The following is a 15413-nucleotide window of genomic DNA, read 5'->3' as shown; positions in this document are numbered from 1 at the left end:
GTTGAAATGGGGTTTCACCCTGTTGGAGAGGCTGGTCTCAAACTCCTTGCCCTAAGTGATCCGTCTGTCTTGGCCTCCCAAAATGCTGGGATTACAGGCAACAGCCACCTCGTCCGTCCGGCCTAGGACTGATGAGGTGTGACTTAAGTGTGGGAGAAACAGGCTTCATCTCTCCGTAGCCCTAATTCTAAAAGCCCAAGGAATTGTGGGCCTAAGCTACCTACAGTTTCCCCCTCACCAAGCCCTCCTCAACCCTCGCAGCACTAGCTAAATGCTTTCATTTTTGGGAGTGGAGGAAATCACTCAATCCCATAAGATAACGAGATAGCGATTAAGTATTTACAGAAGCAAGGTTCACAATAGCTAATGGGCCACTGCCACAGGTGTGGTGACGTGGCAGAGGTGAGGGCAACATGGAGACTGTGAGGTGGTGTGGCTGCTGTGGCAGAGTATCTGTCCTGATACGAGGTCCATGACAACACCCCGGGAATGACGAGGGCAGCTGGGGAGAGTGACCATGAGGATATGATGAAGGTGAGGGTGACATGGTTTATTATTATTATTATTCTTGAGACTGAGTATCGCTCTTGTCGCCCAGACTGGAGTGCAATGGTGCGATGTCGGCTCACCCCAACCTCCACCTCCCAGGTTCAAGCCATTCTCCTGCCTCAGCCTCTGGAGTAGCTGGGATTATAGGCATGCACCACCATGCCCCGCCAATTTCGTATTTTTAGTAGAGACGGGGTTTCTCCATGTTGATCAGGCTGGTCTCGAACTCCTGACATCAGGTGATCTGCCCACCTTGGCCTCCCAAAGTACTGGGATTACAAGCGTGAGCCACACTGCACCCGGTGGAGGGTGGCATGGTTAGTACCAATATTAGCTAAAAACACCATGTCAGGCTGGGCGCTGCGGCTCACGCCTGTAATCCCAGCACTTTGGGAGGCCGAGACGGGCGGATCACGATGATCTCCTGATCGAGACCATCCTGGCTAACACGGTGAAACCCTGTCTCTACTAAAAATACAAAAAAAAAAAAAAAAAATTAGCCGGGCGTGGTGGCAGGCGCCTGTAGTCCCAGCTACCTGGGAGGCTGAGGCAGGAGAATGGCGTGAACCCGGGGGGCGGAGCTTGCAGTGAGCCGAGATCGCGCCACTGAACTCCAGCCTGGGCGACAGAGCGAGACTCCGTCTCAAAAAAAAAAAAACAAAAACACCATGTCAAGCTCAGCCTGCCACAAGAATAAACTCAGAATTGTCACACTCAGCCCTGATGTGCACGTCCCCACGTGCATTTTGCAGATGAAGCTGGGATTGGAAAGGTGCCATAAGGTAGTCAAGGTATCCAGAGGTGTAGTGGTGGGACTGGGATTCTAACACACCCCAGGTAATGGGCTGCAGTACCCTGTATGTTATGTGAGCTGTGATACAGGGAAATGACGAAGACACGGAGGGAAGAAAAATAACTGTAAGGTTGGGTGGCTCCTTATGGGGAAAGCTGGAAACATGAGGAATGGATGGTGGCTGCAGGAGGAACAGTGATGCCAAGGGAGGGACAAAGACATAAGGGGTAATGATGACATAAAGGCTGCATTAGCGCGATTTAAGAAGAGCGATGGGGACAGTAGCCATACGAAGGTGACTTGGGGGTACGATGAGGGTTTAAGAGAAATGAGGATTTTATAAAGGAGAAATGGCAACAAAAGTGGGATGCAGGTAACATATAGCGATGACGCATTTAAAGGGAGCGATTACGACCTATGGTGGCAAAGAGGGCTTACGGGGAAGGAAAGCGAGTTAAGGGCATTGATGGCGACTTTAAAGAGGGTGATGGCGACAGAAGGGGAGTTGTGAGGATTTAAGTGGGATGAGACAGAAGGAGAGGAATAGTGACATAAAGGGACCGAGGACGACATAAGGGAGGCGATGCATTATAGCGGGGAGGACAACACGAGGACAGCCGAGGAGCCGCGCCCCTAGATCGCACAGTACCTGCACTCCACGTCTCTCACTCCAGGACCCAGCCCCACACGCACCTTCCAGGATGTATCCCCGCCTGACCGCCCCCAGCCGCGCGCAGGCGCACTACTGCTAGACTGCGGGCCCGCGGGGGCCAGGCATGCGCCTTTCTCATTGGCCGCGCCGCTCGCTGGCGTCGGGCGGGGGAGAGCGCCCGGCGAAGGTGGGCGGTCACGTGACGTATCCGCCCGCACTCCTGCTGCTGACGGTGGGTGGTCACGTGACGGTTATGGCCGCACTCTCGCTGGTGGCAGCCTGGTGGGCTAGAGCGGCCGCGGGCGGGTCAGTTCAGCTTCCTGCGGTGAGGGGGTGCTTCCGGGGCGGGCAGCCCGGGCCGGGGGTGGAGTGTCTGACAGTTGGCGCCGCCGCGAGGGAGGGCGGGCGGCGAGAGTGGGCGCGGGCCCGGTGGGCCAGGTGAGGCGCGGGCCGTGGGTGGTGGGACTGGGCCGGTTGCGGTAGGGACGGGTGGCGTCCAGGGCTCTGGACTCAGTTCGGGCTCCGCTGTACGGCTTCGGACGTACAATTTGTTTCTCTGAGCCTCAGTTTCCTCCCTTGTGGAATGGGGGTTACAATCTGACTGTATCACCGGTTTTATAAATGGGAGTGAGAAGTCAGGTCGTGTACGTTGGATTCCTTAGCTCAGCGCCTCCGCATAACACTCACTTCGTTACTATACTATTATTGTTAGTATTGATGTTTGCGCTTAGTATGAAAAATTGTTGGGTTTGGAAGCCGTCGGATTTTGGTTCAAGTCCCGCTCCACTGTGAGGCAGTGGGGCCTGTGTCTTCGCTTCCTTGAACCCCTTTTTTTTCTCATCTGCACAGTGAGAGCAGATAGTCCCAGTATCATAGGGTCGTCTTGAGGATTCTGACGAAGCGTGTGTGTGTAGAGATTTTAAGCAGAGGGGCTGGCACAGTGAGAGCTCGCGGATTGGGACTATAATGATAATGATTCTGAGAGTCATTGGTGTAGCTGGAAATTCCAGGGAAGTAGGGGGAGAAAGCTCAGAGACAGCAATAGGAAAAACTTAGGACTGGAGCCGAGAAAATCGACATCCTGCCACTTACTATTTGACCAATTTTGCTGAGTCCTGAAGTATTAGTTTTTTTTCTTTTTCTTGATTGTGACTAGTGCATTTTTTTTCCCCAGTAAATTAATTTGAGAGGCAAATTTGCATTGCTGTCTTCTTCTTCTTTTTTGAGACCGAGTTTCTGTCTTGTTGCCCAGGCTGGAGTGCGATCTCGCTCACCGCAACCTCCGGCTCCCGGGTTCAAGTGATTCTCCTGCCGCAGCCTCCCGAGTAGCTGGGATTACAGGCATGCGCCACCACGTCCTGCTAATTTTTTTTGTATTTTAGTAGAGATGGGGGTTTCTCCGTGTTGGTCAGGCTGGTCTCGAACTTCTGACTTCAGGTGATCCGCCTGCCTCGGCCTCCCAAAGTGCTGGGAGCCACCGTGCCCGGCGCATTGCCGTCTTCAATGAAAAACTAGCATTGCTGGCCATGAGAGGAAGGAAAAGTTCAGGTAAAATTCAATGGAAACTGAACAGCCCGTTACATTGTACACTGAAATGGAAAGATAATTGAAGAAGGAATACTGCATATTACCTTTGAATAGGAATACTGTTCAGAACTTGTACTGTGTGATTCCCTGTTGTCAGATCCCATCGACCCCCATCAAGTTGTCCTTATACTTGTTCCCAGCTCACCCTTTGAATACAACTAGCATTAAGTCAGTGACTGTCCGTCCCACTGTTTCCCTAGATCACTGAAGATTTGTTTTATTTGATGCACTCTTAACATCACACTTACCACCTGCTGTGCATCTTCGTTCTAAGGACTCTGTTTATTAACTCGTTTAATCCCTGTAACACCGTTAAGAATGGGTCCTTGGCTGGGTGCGGTGGCTCACACCTGTAATTCCAGCATTTTGGGGGCCAAGGCGGGCGGATCATGACATCAGGAGATCGAGACCATCCTGGCCAACACGGTGAAACCCTGTCTCTACTAAAAATACTAAAAATTAGCCAGGCGTGGTGGTGGTAATCCCAGCTAATTGGGAGGCTGAGGCAGGAGAATTGCATGAACCTGGGAGGCAGAGGTTGTAGTGAGCCGAAATCACACTGCTGCACTCCAGCCTGGGTGACAGAGTGGGACTCCATCTCAAAAACAACAACAACAAAAATACCTTTTTTTAAATTTTGAGATGGTGTTTTTTTATTTTTATTTTTTATTATTTATTTTATTTATTTTTGTTTTGAGACAAGGTCTCACTCTGTAGCTCAGGCTAGAGTGCAGTGGTGCGATCTGGGATCACTGCAACCTCTGCCTCCCGGGCTCAAGCAGTTCTCTTGCCTCAGCCTCCTGAGTAGCTAGGATTGCAGGTGTCCACCACCATGCCTGGCTAATTTTTGTAGAGATGGGTTTTCACTATGTTGGCCAGGCTGGTCTCGAACTCCTGACCTCGTGATCCACCTGCCTTGGCCTCCCAAGGTGCTGGAATTACAGGCATGAGCCACCGTGCTGGCCAGGAATGGATACTCTCACTTTTTTTTTTTTTTTGAGATGGAGTCTCACTGTTGCCCAGGCTGGAGTATAGTGGTGCAGTTTCGGCTCACTGCAACCTCTAGAGTGCAGTGGTGTGATCTCGGATCACTGCAACCTTTGCCTCCTGGGTTCAAGCGGTTCTCCTGCCTCAGCCTCCCGCGTGGCTGGGACCACAGGCACCCGCCACCACACCCAGCTAATTTTTGTATTTTTGGTAGAGACAGGGTTTCACCATATTGCTGGGATTAGCCACCACACCCGGCTAATTTTTTGTATTTTTAGTAGAGGCAGAGTTTCACCATGTTGGCCAGGCTAGTCTCAAACTCCTGACCTTGTAATCCACCCGCCTTGGCCTCCCAAAGCGTTGGGATTACAGGCATGAGCCACTGTGCCCAGCCACCTTTCTTTTCTTTTGTTTTCTTTTTCTTTTTCTTTTTTTTTTGAGGCAGAGTCTCGCTCTGTTGCCCATGCTGGAGTGAAGTGGCATAATCTTGGCTCACTGCAACCTCTGCCCCGCCTGGGTTGAAGCGATTCTCCCACCTTAGCCTCCTGAGTAGCTGGGATTACAGGCATGCGCTACCATGCCCGGCTAATTTTTGTATTTTTAGTAGAGATGGGCCTTCACCATATTGGCCAGGCCAGGAGGTCAGGTTGGTTTCGAACCCCTGACCTCAGGTGATCCACCTGCCTCGGCCTCCCAAAGTGCTGGGATTACAGGCATGAGCCGACATGCCCGGCTTTTTTTTTTTTTTCCCTTTTTTCAACAGTGACAGGGTCTCACTGTATCGCCCAAGCTGGCCTCAAAATCCTGGGCTCCAGAGATCCTCCTGCTTCGGCCTCCCAAAATGCTGGGACTACAGGTGTGAGTCACCATACCCGGCCTTACCATTCTTATGGTGCAGTTGAGGAAGTGAGGTCAGAAGGGTTAAGCTGCTTGTCCAGAGTCAGGATTAGGACGTGGTAAAATTGGGATTTGGATACAGGTCTTCTAAAGGCTTAGCACATGGAGCCTGGTATGTGGTAATTCCTTGAGTTTTGGGAGCTGCCGTCTTTAAAAATGACTATTATTATAATTTTCCTTATTCAGAAAGTCAGTGCTGGAGATGGGCTTTTAGGATTGTGGAGAGAGGAAATTGAATCCAGTAGGGTCTGTAGCACTTGGGGAAGAATACCAATACTTAAAGGATTCTGGTTAGCATTGACTGAGACACTGAAAAACAGACCATAGTACCTGGCTTGTAGTAATCCCTCAATCGGCATGAACCATAGCCATTGGACTGCCTGGGGTCCAAGTCCTGCTGCTGCCTTTACTTGCTGTGTGATCTTGAACTCCTAGGCTCAAGGGATCCTCCTGCCCCTAAAGTACTGGGATGACAGGCCTGAGCCACTGCGCCCAGCCTTTTGCTGTGTGATCTTGGACCTGCCATTCTCATCTGTAACTTGGGACTCATTTTTCCATTTTTCTGAGGGTGATTGTGAGGAGTCACTGAGATGTGTATATGCTCAGTTCCTGGTGCATAGTAAACACGCAGTGGGAGTTACTCCATGGGATCAGAATCAGGAAGAACTTGTTTTTGAATCCCAATAAGGTTAGTTGCTAGATGTGCCATTTGACAAATGACTGCACCTCAATGAGTTGGGGTTTTTCATCCGTAAAAACAGGGCTAATAATAGTCCTCACTCACTGAGCTGTTGGGATGCATCTGCATGATGCTTGGCCCTGGTCCTGATGCATAGTTATTGCTTGGTTTGTGAGATGTTCTGTCTGACTTACTGAGACCTCTCCGTGCTCTGTTCTTTGAGAGATGCATGTTGTATTTTCTTTTCTTTTCTTTTCTTTTTTTGAGACAGAGTCTTGCTCTGTCACCCAGGCTAGAGTGCAGTGGCGCGATCTCAGCTCCCTGCAACCTCTGCCTCCCGGGTTCAGGCGATTCTCCTGCCTCAGCCTGCGGAGTAGCTGGGATTACAGGGACCCACCATCCCGCCCAGCTAATTTTTGTATTTTAGCAGAGATGGGTTGGCCAGGCTGGTCTCAAACTCCTGGTCTCAGGTGATCCACCCGCCTCAATCTCCCAAAGTGCTGGGATTACAGGCATAAGCCACTGTGCCTGGCCTGTGTTGTCTTTGGCCAGTGGTAAAATTCAGAAGGGAAATTGGATCTAAGAGTGTTGAGTACAGGACAGAGTGATATCTGTGGTCATACTCATCAATAAGAGATTGAGCAGAAGACCAGGTGCCTGTAATCCCAGCACTTTGGGAAACTGATGTGGGCAGATCACTTGAGGTCAGGAGTTCGAGACCAGCCTGACCAACATGGTGAAACCCCATCTCTACTAAAAATACAAAAATTAGCTGGGTGTGGTGGCGGGTGCCTGTGGTCCCAGCTACTCAGGAGGCTGAGGCAGGAGAATCACTTGAACCCAGGAAGCGAAGGTTGCAGTGAGCCGAGATCACGCCACTGCACTCCAGCCTGGGCGACAGAGTGAGACTTTGTCTCAAAAAAAAAAAAAAAAAAAAAAATTGAGCAGAAGCCAGGGAAGGGCAAGATTAACAATGCTGAGGATAGAGAAGAGAGTCTCATATGTGGGGACTTAGGGAAAGGTCACGAAGTAGATGGCAGTGGAGCAGAAGGAAGGAGAGGTTGCCAGGAGGAGACAGGCATTCCAGGCACAGGTGACATCCTCTAAAAATGGGAGGCCGGCAAAGCACCTGTGTGGGGAAGGAGGCCTGGAGGATGAGACCAGGCACAACACCTCCAGGGTGCTTAGTAGGCACCAAGCACTGTCTCAAGTGCTTTTATTCATACAAACTCATCTAGCTTTTACAGCAGTTCTCTAAGGTAAGTCATGTTTGCACCCTCCCAATTCACAAATGGGGACACCATGGCCCGACTGGTGAAGTCACTTGCCGAGATCACACAGCTCATAAGTGGTAGAGCTGGATTTGAACCCTACAGTCTGGTTGCAGAGTTCTTACTCTTGACCACTCCATTATACCATCAAAATCTGTTGGGGATGGGACAGATTTTATGGGGTTGTAAGCAGGAAGGTTCTGGGACAGAGGGCTTCTGCACCTCATGGAGGGGTGAGGGAGGATCAGTACTGGGGGCTGCAGTAGATAGAAGGGAGCAGAGTGAGGGGAGAGGGCAGAGGAAGGTCAGGGAAGAGGCAGAGGTCAGGGAAGAGGCAGAGGGTTAAGTAAGAAGTTTTGGCCAGGGCAGTGTGGGCCCCATGATCTTGGAGTCGGATAGCGTTGAATCAGCACACGAAAAAGTTACTTCCTTTGGTTCCCATTCAACACTGCTTTTAATGGAGATAGTCTCCATTGGTGCTAAAATGTCTTTAACACCACCTTTCTACCATCTGCTAATGTAAGGGAAACTTGGTTTTCCATGTCTTCTCTGGGACGCCTCATGATCAGGTCACCACTTCTGTGACCTGTCTCCTCCCAATGCCCTCCCTGCTCACTCCACTGCAGCCACACTGGCTCCTTGCTTTCCCTCCAGCATGCCAGATGAGCCACTGGCTCAGGGCGCTGGACTTGCTGTACCTTCTTCTGGAACACTTTTTCTCTGTAAAACCACATGGCTCATTGCTTCCCTCCCTTTAGCTCTCTAAATGTTGCTTTAGGTCTTCCCTAATCACTCTGTTGAAAATTACAACCACTCCCTTCCCGGGTCCTCCATGTCTTCTCCATGGCACTAAAGGCTTCCTAAATACTAAACTGTTTGGCTTGTTTACTCTGTCTCCCCTGTCGCCTGTACCCAACTAGCTGCTAAGTTCCATGGCTTTGTTCACCTTGGTATCCCTAAGAGTGCCTTACACATAGTAGGTTCTCAGTGAATAGGGTTTTGGGTTTGTTTGTTTGAAGACTAGTCAAGTGCAGTAGTGAGAAAGGGAGAAAGAGTGGAATAAGGAGTTCCATCTGTAAAGGACTATGAACAGTCAATTGAGATAATTCATTACCTTTGGACCAGCCTGTTTTTTTTTCTGAGACAGGGTCTTGCCATGTTGTCCAGGCTGGTCTTCAACTCCTGGCCTCAATTGATCCTCCCATCTTGGCCTCCCAAAGTGCTGGGATTACAGGCATGAGCCAGCACGCTTGGTTGGTATTTATTGCTAAAGTTTTGGCCAGAAGTGTCTTATTTCTATTGCACTCCTTTTCCAGCCAACCTTTTGGGGTGTGTAGGAATGGAACTGTGGACATTTGCTGTCCCTGGGCCTTGTCTCAGGCACAAGCGATGATGGTGGTGGCAGCTCTGTCCCAGACTGACTTCCTGCCAGCTGCTCCAGGCTATTCCTGGGCGGTGAGCCTGTAGCCCAGGAACGTTCCTCTGGCATGCAGGCAGACAGGCACAGGAGAGGGACAAACACTCACAGCCGGCAGCAACTCATGGGCCCTCTCCTCTCTTCTCTTTCAGGCTCCAGGGAGCAGTGTCAGGGCCAGGGAGACGATGGTCTCCGTGACTATGGGTGAGTCTGTGGCCTTCTCTCCAGGGCCCCCTCTCCCCACTGCCCTTTTTGAGGTATGGCCTTGGTGGGGGACGATGGGGTGGGGGAGGGAGGGCTGGGTCACTGGCAGGAACAGCTGTACTCTGAGGACTGTGGCAGGGTGGGGCTGGAACTGCTTGAGGCCTGCCTGCCTCCTCGCCGGATCTCTCTCCTGACTGTATAGTTTAGCTGTGAAGAACGTGGGTTATGAAGTCCAGCAGGTCTCCCACGTGGCCTTACAGAGCCTTGGTTTTCTCACCTGTGAAATAGAAATGGTATTCCCACGTCCTGGGATTAAGGAGATTATAGCATGTAAAAGCTTGGGCGTAGTTCTAAACAAACCTTAGGTGTTGTTATTATCACAAGCCTTAAGCTCTGTATTTGGGGATTGCTAAGGCACAGAGATTAGTTGGTGGCTTTGAAAAATGTTGACATTTATTATAATGTAGAAAAGTATATTATATATATATAATTTTTTGAGATGGAATTTCACTCTTGTTGCCCAGGCTGTAGTGCAGTGGCACGATCTTGGCTCACTGCAACCTCCACCTCCCAGGTTCAAGTGATTCTCCTGCCTCAGCCTCCCAAGAAGCTGGGATTACAGGCGTGTGCCACCACACCCAGCTAATTTTTGTAGTTTTAGTAGAGACAGGGTTTCACCATGTTGGCCAGGCTGGTCTCGAACTCCTAACCTCAGGTGATCTGCCCTCTTCAGCCTCCCTAAGTGCTGGGATTACAGGCATGAGCCATCATGCCTGGCCCATAAAATATATTTGTATAGTTTTAAGAGTAATTAAGAAGCAAAGTCTGAGTAGATCTTTTTTTTTGAGACAGTCTCACACTTTGTTGCCCATGCTGGAGTGCAGTGGTGTAATCTCGGCTCACTGCACCCTCCGCCTCCCAGGCTTAGGTGATCCTCCCATCTCAGCCTCCTGAGTAACTGGGACTATAGGGACGCACCATCATGCCCAGCTTATTTTTATATTTTTTGTAGAGATGGGGTTTCGCCATGTTGCCCAGGCTGGTCTTGAACTCCTGTGCTCGAGAGATCCTCCTGCCTCAGCCTCCCAAAGTGCTAGGATTACACAGGTGAGCCACTGCGCCTGGCCTGTATTCCTTTTTTTTTTGAGACAGAGTCTTGCTCTGTCACCAGGCTGGAGTGCAGTGGCACGATCTTGGCTCAGTGCAACCTCTGCCTCCCGGGTTCAAGTGATTCTCCTGCCTCAGCCTCCCGAGTAGCTGGGACTACAGGCGCACACCACCACGCCCAACTAATTTTTGTATTTTTAGTAGAGACGAGGTTTCATCATGTGTTGGCTGGGATGGGCTCGATCTCTTGACCTTGTGATCCACCTGCCTCGGCCTCCCAAAGTGCTGGGATTACAGACGGGAGCCACCGCGCCTAGCTGCCTGTATTCTTTATAATTCCATTCATATAAAGCATGGAAGCAGGCAAAATCAGTCTATTTTGTTAGAAGGTGGTGGTTGCATCTGGGAAGGAGTGAGTAGAGACTCCAAAGGGAATATAAGGGGTTCTGAGGTGTTAGAAATATCTCATTTCTTGATTTGGGTGCTGATTACGTAGGTGTGTCTGATTTAGGAAGATCTATTGACTTGTGCACTTTTTTTGCATGTACATTATAGTTCCGTAAAAAGATTGAAAAATCCAAACCCTGTTACCCATCCAGATCAAAAAAAGAGAATATTGTCAGCCCCATGAGAGTCCTACCTCAATCACACTCCCCTCCCTTCTCCATATGGAATAAACCATTTTGTGAACGTCTTTTCTTGCCTTACCTACTTTTTTTTTTTTTACAATGGAGTTTCGCTTTTGTTGCTTAGGCTGGAATGCAATGGCTTGATCTTGGCTCACCGCAACCTCTGCCTCCTGGGTTCAAGCGATTCTCCTGCCTCAGCCTCCGGTTCGAGTAGCTGGGATTACAGGCATGCCCCGCCATGCCTCACTAAATTTGTATTTTTGGTAGAGATGGGGTGTCTCTATGATGGTCAGGCTGGTCTCAAACTCCTGACCTCAGGTGATCCACCTGCCTTGGCCTCTCAAAGTGCTGGGATTACAGGTGTAAGCCACCGCTCCTGGACTTCTTGCCTTTATAGTTGTATTATCAATGGGACATTCCTATTCTATAGACTTTGGTTTTTAAATTACATGAATGAAATCATACCTTGTGTTCTTTTGTATCTGGCTTCTTTTGCTCAACATAATGTCTAAGGGTCATCTATGTTGACTTTCTTTTCACTGCTGTATAGTATTTCACCTTGAGAGTGACCACCATGTGTTTATCAATGCTGCTGTCAGTGGATATTGCATTATTACTGGGTTGGAGCTATCACAGACAAACTACTTTGTGAATATTCTTGTACGTGTCTCCTGGTGTGTGCAAAAAGCCACATCTCATTGATTCTAAGACTCACATCATTGCAGAACTTAACATTTCTGAAGTAGGGGTATATCTTACTGCCGGTGCCTTATGACAGTTTAGTTGACTGCATATTTTCCTTCCTTAGCAATACATGAAATGGTGGTGTGTGCTGAACGTGGGGACTCTTTCAATTCCTCAAATACTGGGTTTCAGTAATCTCTTGGTTAAATTCACAGGCTTTGGCTGGTCCCTGTGAACTGATTGGTCTTTACAACTAATTGATCACAACCAGTTACAGATTTATTTGTTCCTTCTCCTTTCCCACTGCTTCACTTGACTAACCTTAAAATCAGTCAGTCAATTAATCAATCACAGGCTTTGGCTCAGAGAGCTACCTCCAACCTATGTGGTATTTTTTCTCCCCTTAATAACAGCTTAGTTTAGGTATAATTCATTTATCATACGTTTTACCTAGTAAGGTGTTCAATTTGATGGTTTTTATATTCTCTGTTCACAGAGTTGTGCAGCCATCACCATAATCAATTTTAAAACATCTTTATCACTCTCTCTTGAAACCCCATACCTTAGCAGGGTGTTGTGGCTCACGCCAGTAATCCCAGCACTTTGGCAGGCTGAGGCAGGTGAATCGCTTGAGTCCAGGAGTTTGAGACCAGCCTAGGCAACATGGTGAAACTCTGTCTCTATAAAAAATATAAAAAATTGCCGGGCGCTGTGGCTCACGCCTGTAATCCCAGCACTTTGGGAGGCCGAGGAGTGTGGATCACGAGGTCAGGAGTTTGAGACCAGCCTGACCAACATGGTGAAACCCTGTCTCTACTAAAAATACAAAAATTAACCAGGCATGGTGGCGCGTGCCTGTAATCCCAGCTACTTGGGAGGCTGAGGCAGGATAATCGCTTGAACCCGGAGGTGGAGGTTACAGTGAGCCGAGATTGCACCTCTGCACTCCAGTCTGGGTGACAGAGTGAAACTCCATCTCCAAAAATAATGTGTGTATATATATGTAACTTGTGTGTGTATATATACAAAAAAATAGGCCTGGTGGCATGCGCCTGTAGTTTAACTACTTGGGAAACTGAGGTGGGAAGATTGCTTGAGCCCAGGAGGTTGAGACGGCAGTGAGCTATGATTGTGCCACTGCACTCTGGCCTAGGCGACAGAGGGAGACCCTGTCTCAAAAAAATTAAAACCCCATACCCGTTAGCAGTCACTTCCCCTGTCCTCCTAGCAACCACTAATCTACTTTCTCTTTAGATTTGCCTGTTCTAGACATTTCATATACATGGAATCATTATGTGGTGCTTTTTGATAGTTAGAGATGCATGCTTCTGGCCAGTGGGACCCAGGGCCCTATGGCTTAGCAGGTGGATAGTGCCTGTGCAACATAGGGAAATGGTACCCCTTTCCTGTGGCCTGGTGGAGGAAATCCTAAGGACATGAGCTCCTCTCCAGCCTCAGTCCCCAAGAGCCAATCAGCACCCTGGGTAACTGGCCTGTGGCTGGCTGGGCAGGGGCCTTCTTGGGGATGTGACCCATGGGGCTTCACCTGAGCCCCGCACTGCCACTCATGTAACACCTGACCTACAGTATGTCTGTTTCCCTGCTCTGAGTCTCTAAAATTGTCTTAAAAGCAAAATGGGTGAGGTAATAACAGGTTGCTTCTATTCTAAAATAGCATGGATTGTTGGATGTACTGAGAAAGAAAAACAGTTTGCTAATTAAACCATGGCACACCATCAATCATGAAGTAGATCCTAGTTTCGGAGATGTCAAAATGTGAAAACAAAAGTTCTGCTTTGAATCAGTATTCTTAGCTACCTCCTGGCCTGGCAGGCTGGGGTCAGTTTGAGGGTCAAACCCACCAAGAAGCCAAGAACATTTAGAAAGAATAAAGTTCATAGGTGGGGTCTGCCTGGTCTTGGCCGTGGCTCTGTGTTTAGTGGTGATGGGAGTAATAGTAATAATAATAATAATAATAGCTGACATGGTTTGAGGATATCCTCTGGGTTACGTGTCATTTAAAGCCTTTTATATGGAGTTTCTCATTGAGTCTGCACAGTGGCCCAAGGACACTGGTGCTGTTATCACTAAAATCTCAGCTACACAAGGGCTGGGACTTCATCTTGTGCCTTGTCGTATCTCCAATGCGTAGGACAGGACCTGTCCTTTGCCAAATGCTGGGTTAACACTTGTCAAATCTGTTATCCCGGGTTTACAGATGAGGAAACCAAGGCACTAAGAGTTAACTTACCCACAGTGCCTCCATAGGGAAATCGCAGGGTTAGGATTCGAACCCAAGCTCCGAAGTCCATGTTAGTAACTTCTGTGCCTCTCTCTGAGGGAGGTTTGCTACTGTGGCGGGTAGGGGGCTTGCCAAGGCTCATGGGGTGGCTCTGTGACGCTTCTTTTCCATCACAAAGGATGACCTGTGGATCCTGTCATCCTCTGGGCCTAGGCTGGCTGATGGGGACTGGGGCAGAGAACCCAGAGTCCCAGTTATCCTACATCAGTCATGGGCCCAGCATGTGTAGTGATGCAGAGAGCCAGCCCTGGGGCGGGGTGGAGCTGTAAGGAGAAAGGCTGTGGTAAGGGTTTGGGAGCTCTGCCCCTTGTTTAGCATTGTGGCTTGGGGTGGGTTGCCCAACCTTTCCCTGCCTCATTTTTCTCGGCAGCTCAGGGGAGTCTTAATACTGCTTAACTCACGGGGTCAGGAAGGCTCAGTTCCTTCATGTGTGTGTGGAACACTCCACGCAGGGCCTGGCATGGGATGAGCATTTAATTTGTGGGAGCTGCTGTGATTGTGGTTTTGCTAATGCTATTCTCTAAAGAGGATGGTGTGAATAATGAGCCCTGTCCAACCCCACAGCCACTTCCGAGTGGATCCAGTTCTTTAAGGAAGCCGGCATTCCTCCAGGACCTGCTGTCAATTATGCTGTGATGTTTGTGGATAATAGGTGAGGAGGCGGAACTTGGGGATGGGGTGGTGGGGAGCTGACTGGCCCACCCATTCTGGCCCACCTGGGGCCTCACCACTGACCTTCCCCTGCAGGATTCAGAAGAGCATGCTGCTGGATCTCAATAAGGAGATCATGAATGAGCTGGGCGTGACCGTGGTGGGCGACATCATCGCCATTCTCAAGCATGCCAAAGTGGTGCACCGTCAGGTGGGTGCTGTGCCCAGCCCCTCTGTCTCTGGGTTTGGCATGGCGGTGGAGGGTCAGTTGCAGAGCCAATGGGAGGCCTGGAAGCAGAGGCAGGCCGACCCAGGTTCCAGGGCTGGTTTGGCCATTTGCTGTGTGACACTGGGCACATGGCCCAACCTCTCTGAGTTGTATTTTCTGCATCTGGGAAAGAGAGGCAAACCTGGCCGGACACAGTGGCTCATGCCTGTAATCCCAGCACTTTAGGAGGCCGAGGCAGGCGGATCACGAGGTCAGGAGATCAAGACCATCCTGGCTAACACGGTGAAACCCCGTCTCTACTAAAAATACAAAATTAGCTGGGCATGGTGGCGGGTGCCTGTAGTCCCAGCTACTTGCAAGGCTGAGGAAGGAGAATGGCGTGAACCTGAGAGGTGGAGCTTGCAGTGACCTCAGCCTCCCAAAGTGCTGGGATTACAGGTGTGACCAGGCTTTTGTTATGGAAAATGGTGGTGTACAGCTCTATCTCAAACTGGCATTTTAAATTTATTTTTAGTTGAGACAGTGTCTTGCCATGTTGCCCAAGCTGGTCTCGAACTCCTGGGCTCAGGCCATCCTCCTGCCTCAGTCTCCCAAAATACTGGGATTTAAGGCATGAGCTACTGTGCCCCGCCCTGGTTGTGAGTATTAAGTTATGTGAAGTACTAGCACAGTGGAAACTGCCTGTATTCGGGTCCCTCTATGATAACTTATTGCTACTTCACATCTTCCTTGTGATAATTATTATCTCCAGGACAGCAGCTTCCTATGTGGGGCC

At 49.5% G+C, this 15413-nt stretch overlaps 2 protein-coding genes across 6 annotated transcripts in view; one reads left to right on the top strand and one right to left on the bottom strand.

Annotated features, from left to right (window-relative positions):
• PLD3 (phospholipase D family, member 3) overlaps positions 1-2331 on the bottom strand; it is a 32128-nt gene extending 29797 nt beyond the window's left edge. The window contains exon 1 of one of the 3 annotated variants that reach the window (XM_011952467.1): positions 1992-2331. The gene's annotated coding sequence lies outside the window, so the exon portion shown is untranslated. The remainder of the gene's footprint in view (positions 1-1991) is intronic. The other 2 variants (XM_011952471.1, XM_011952470.1) reach the window with 2 other exon arrangements.
• Positions 2235-15413, top strand: part of LOC105519180 (chromosome unknown open reading frame, human C19orf47) — a 28477-nt gene continuing 15298 nt past the window's right edge. Inside the window, exons 1-4 of one of the 3 annotated variants that reach the window (XM_011952472.1) lie at positions 2235-2319; positions 8985-9036; positions 14323-14410; positions 14506-14620. In XM_011952472.1, the coding sequence (XP_011807862.1) occupies positions 2248-2319; positions 8985-9036; positions 14323-14410; positions 14506-14620 (327 nt within the window). In that variant the 5' untranslated portion in view covers positions 2235-2247. The other 2 variants (XM_011952474.1, XM_011952473.1) reach the window with 2 other exon arrangements.

The sequence above is a fragment of the Colobus angolensis genome, unplaced genomic scaffold (genome assembly GCF_000951035.1).
Source record: "Colobus angolensis palliatus isolate OR3802 unplaced genomic scaffold, Cang.pa_1.0 Scaffold34, whole genome shotgun sequence".
NCBI lineage: Eukaryota > Metazoa > Chordata > Mammalia > Primates > Cercopithecidae > Colobus > Colobus angolensis.
This window is presented reverse-complemented; position numbering and strand designations above follow the sequence as displayed.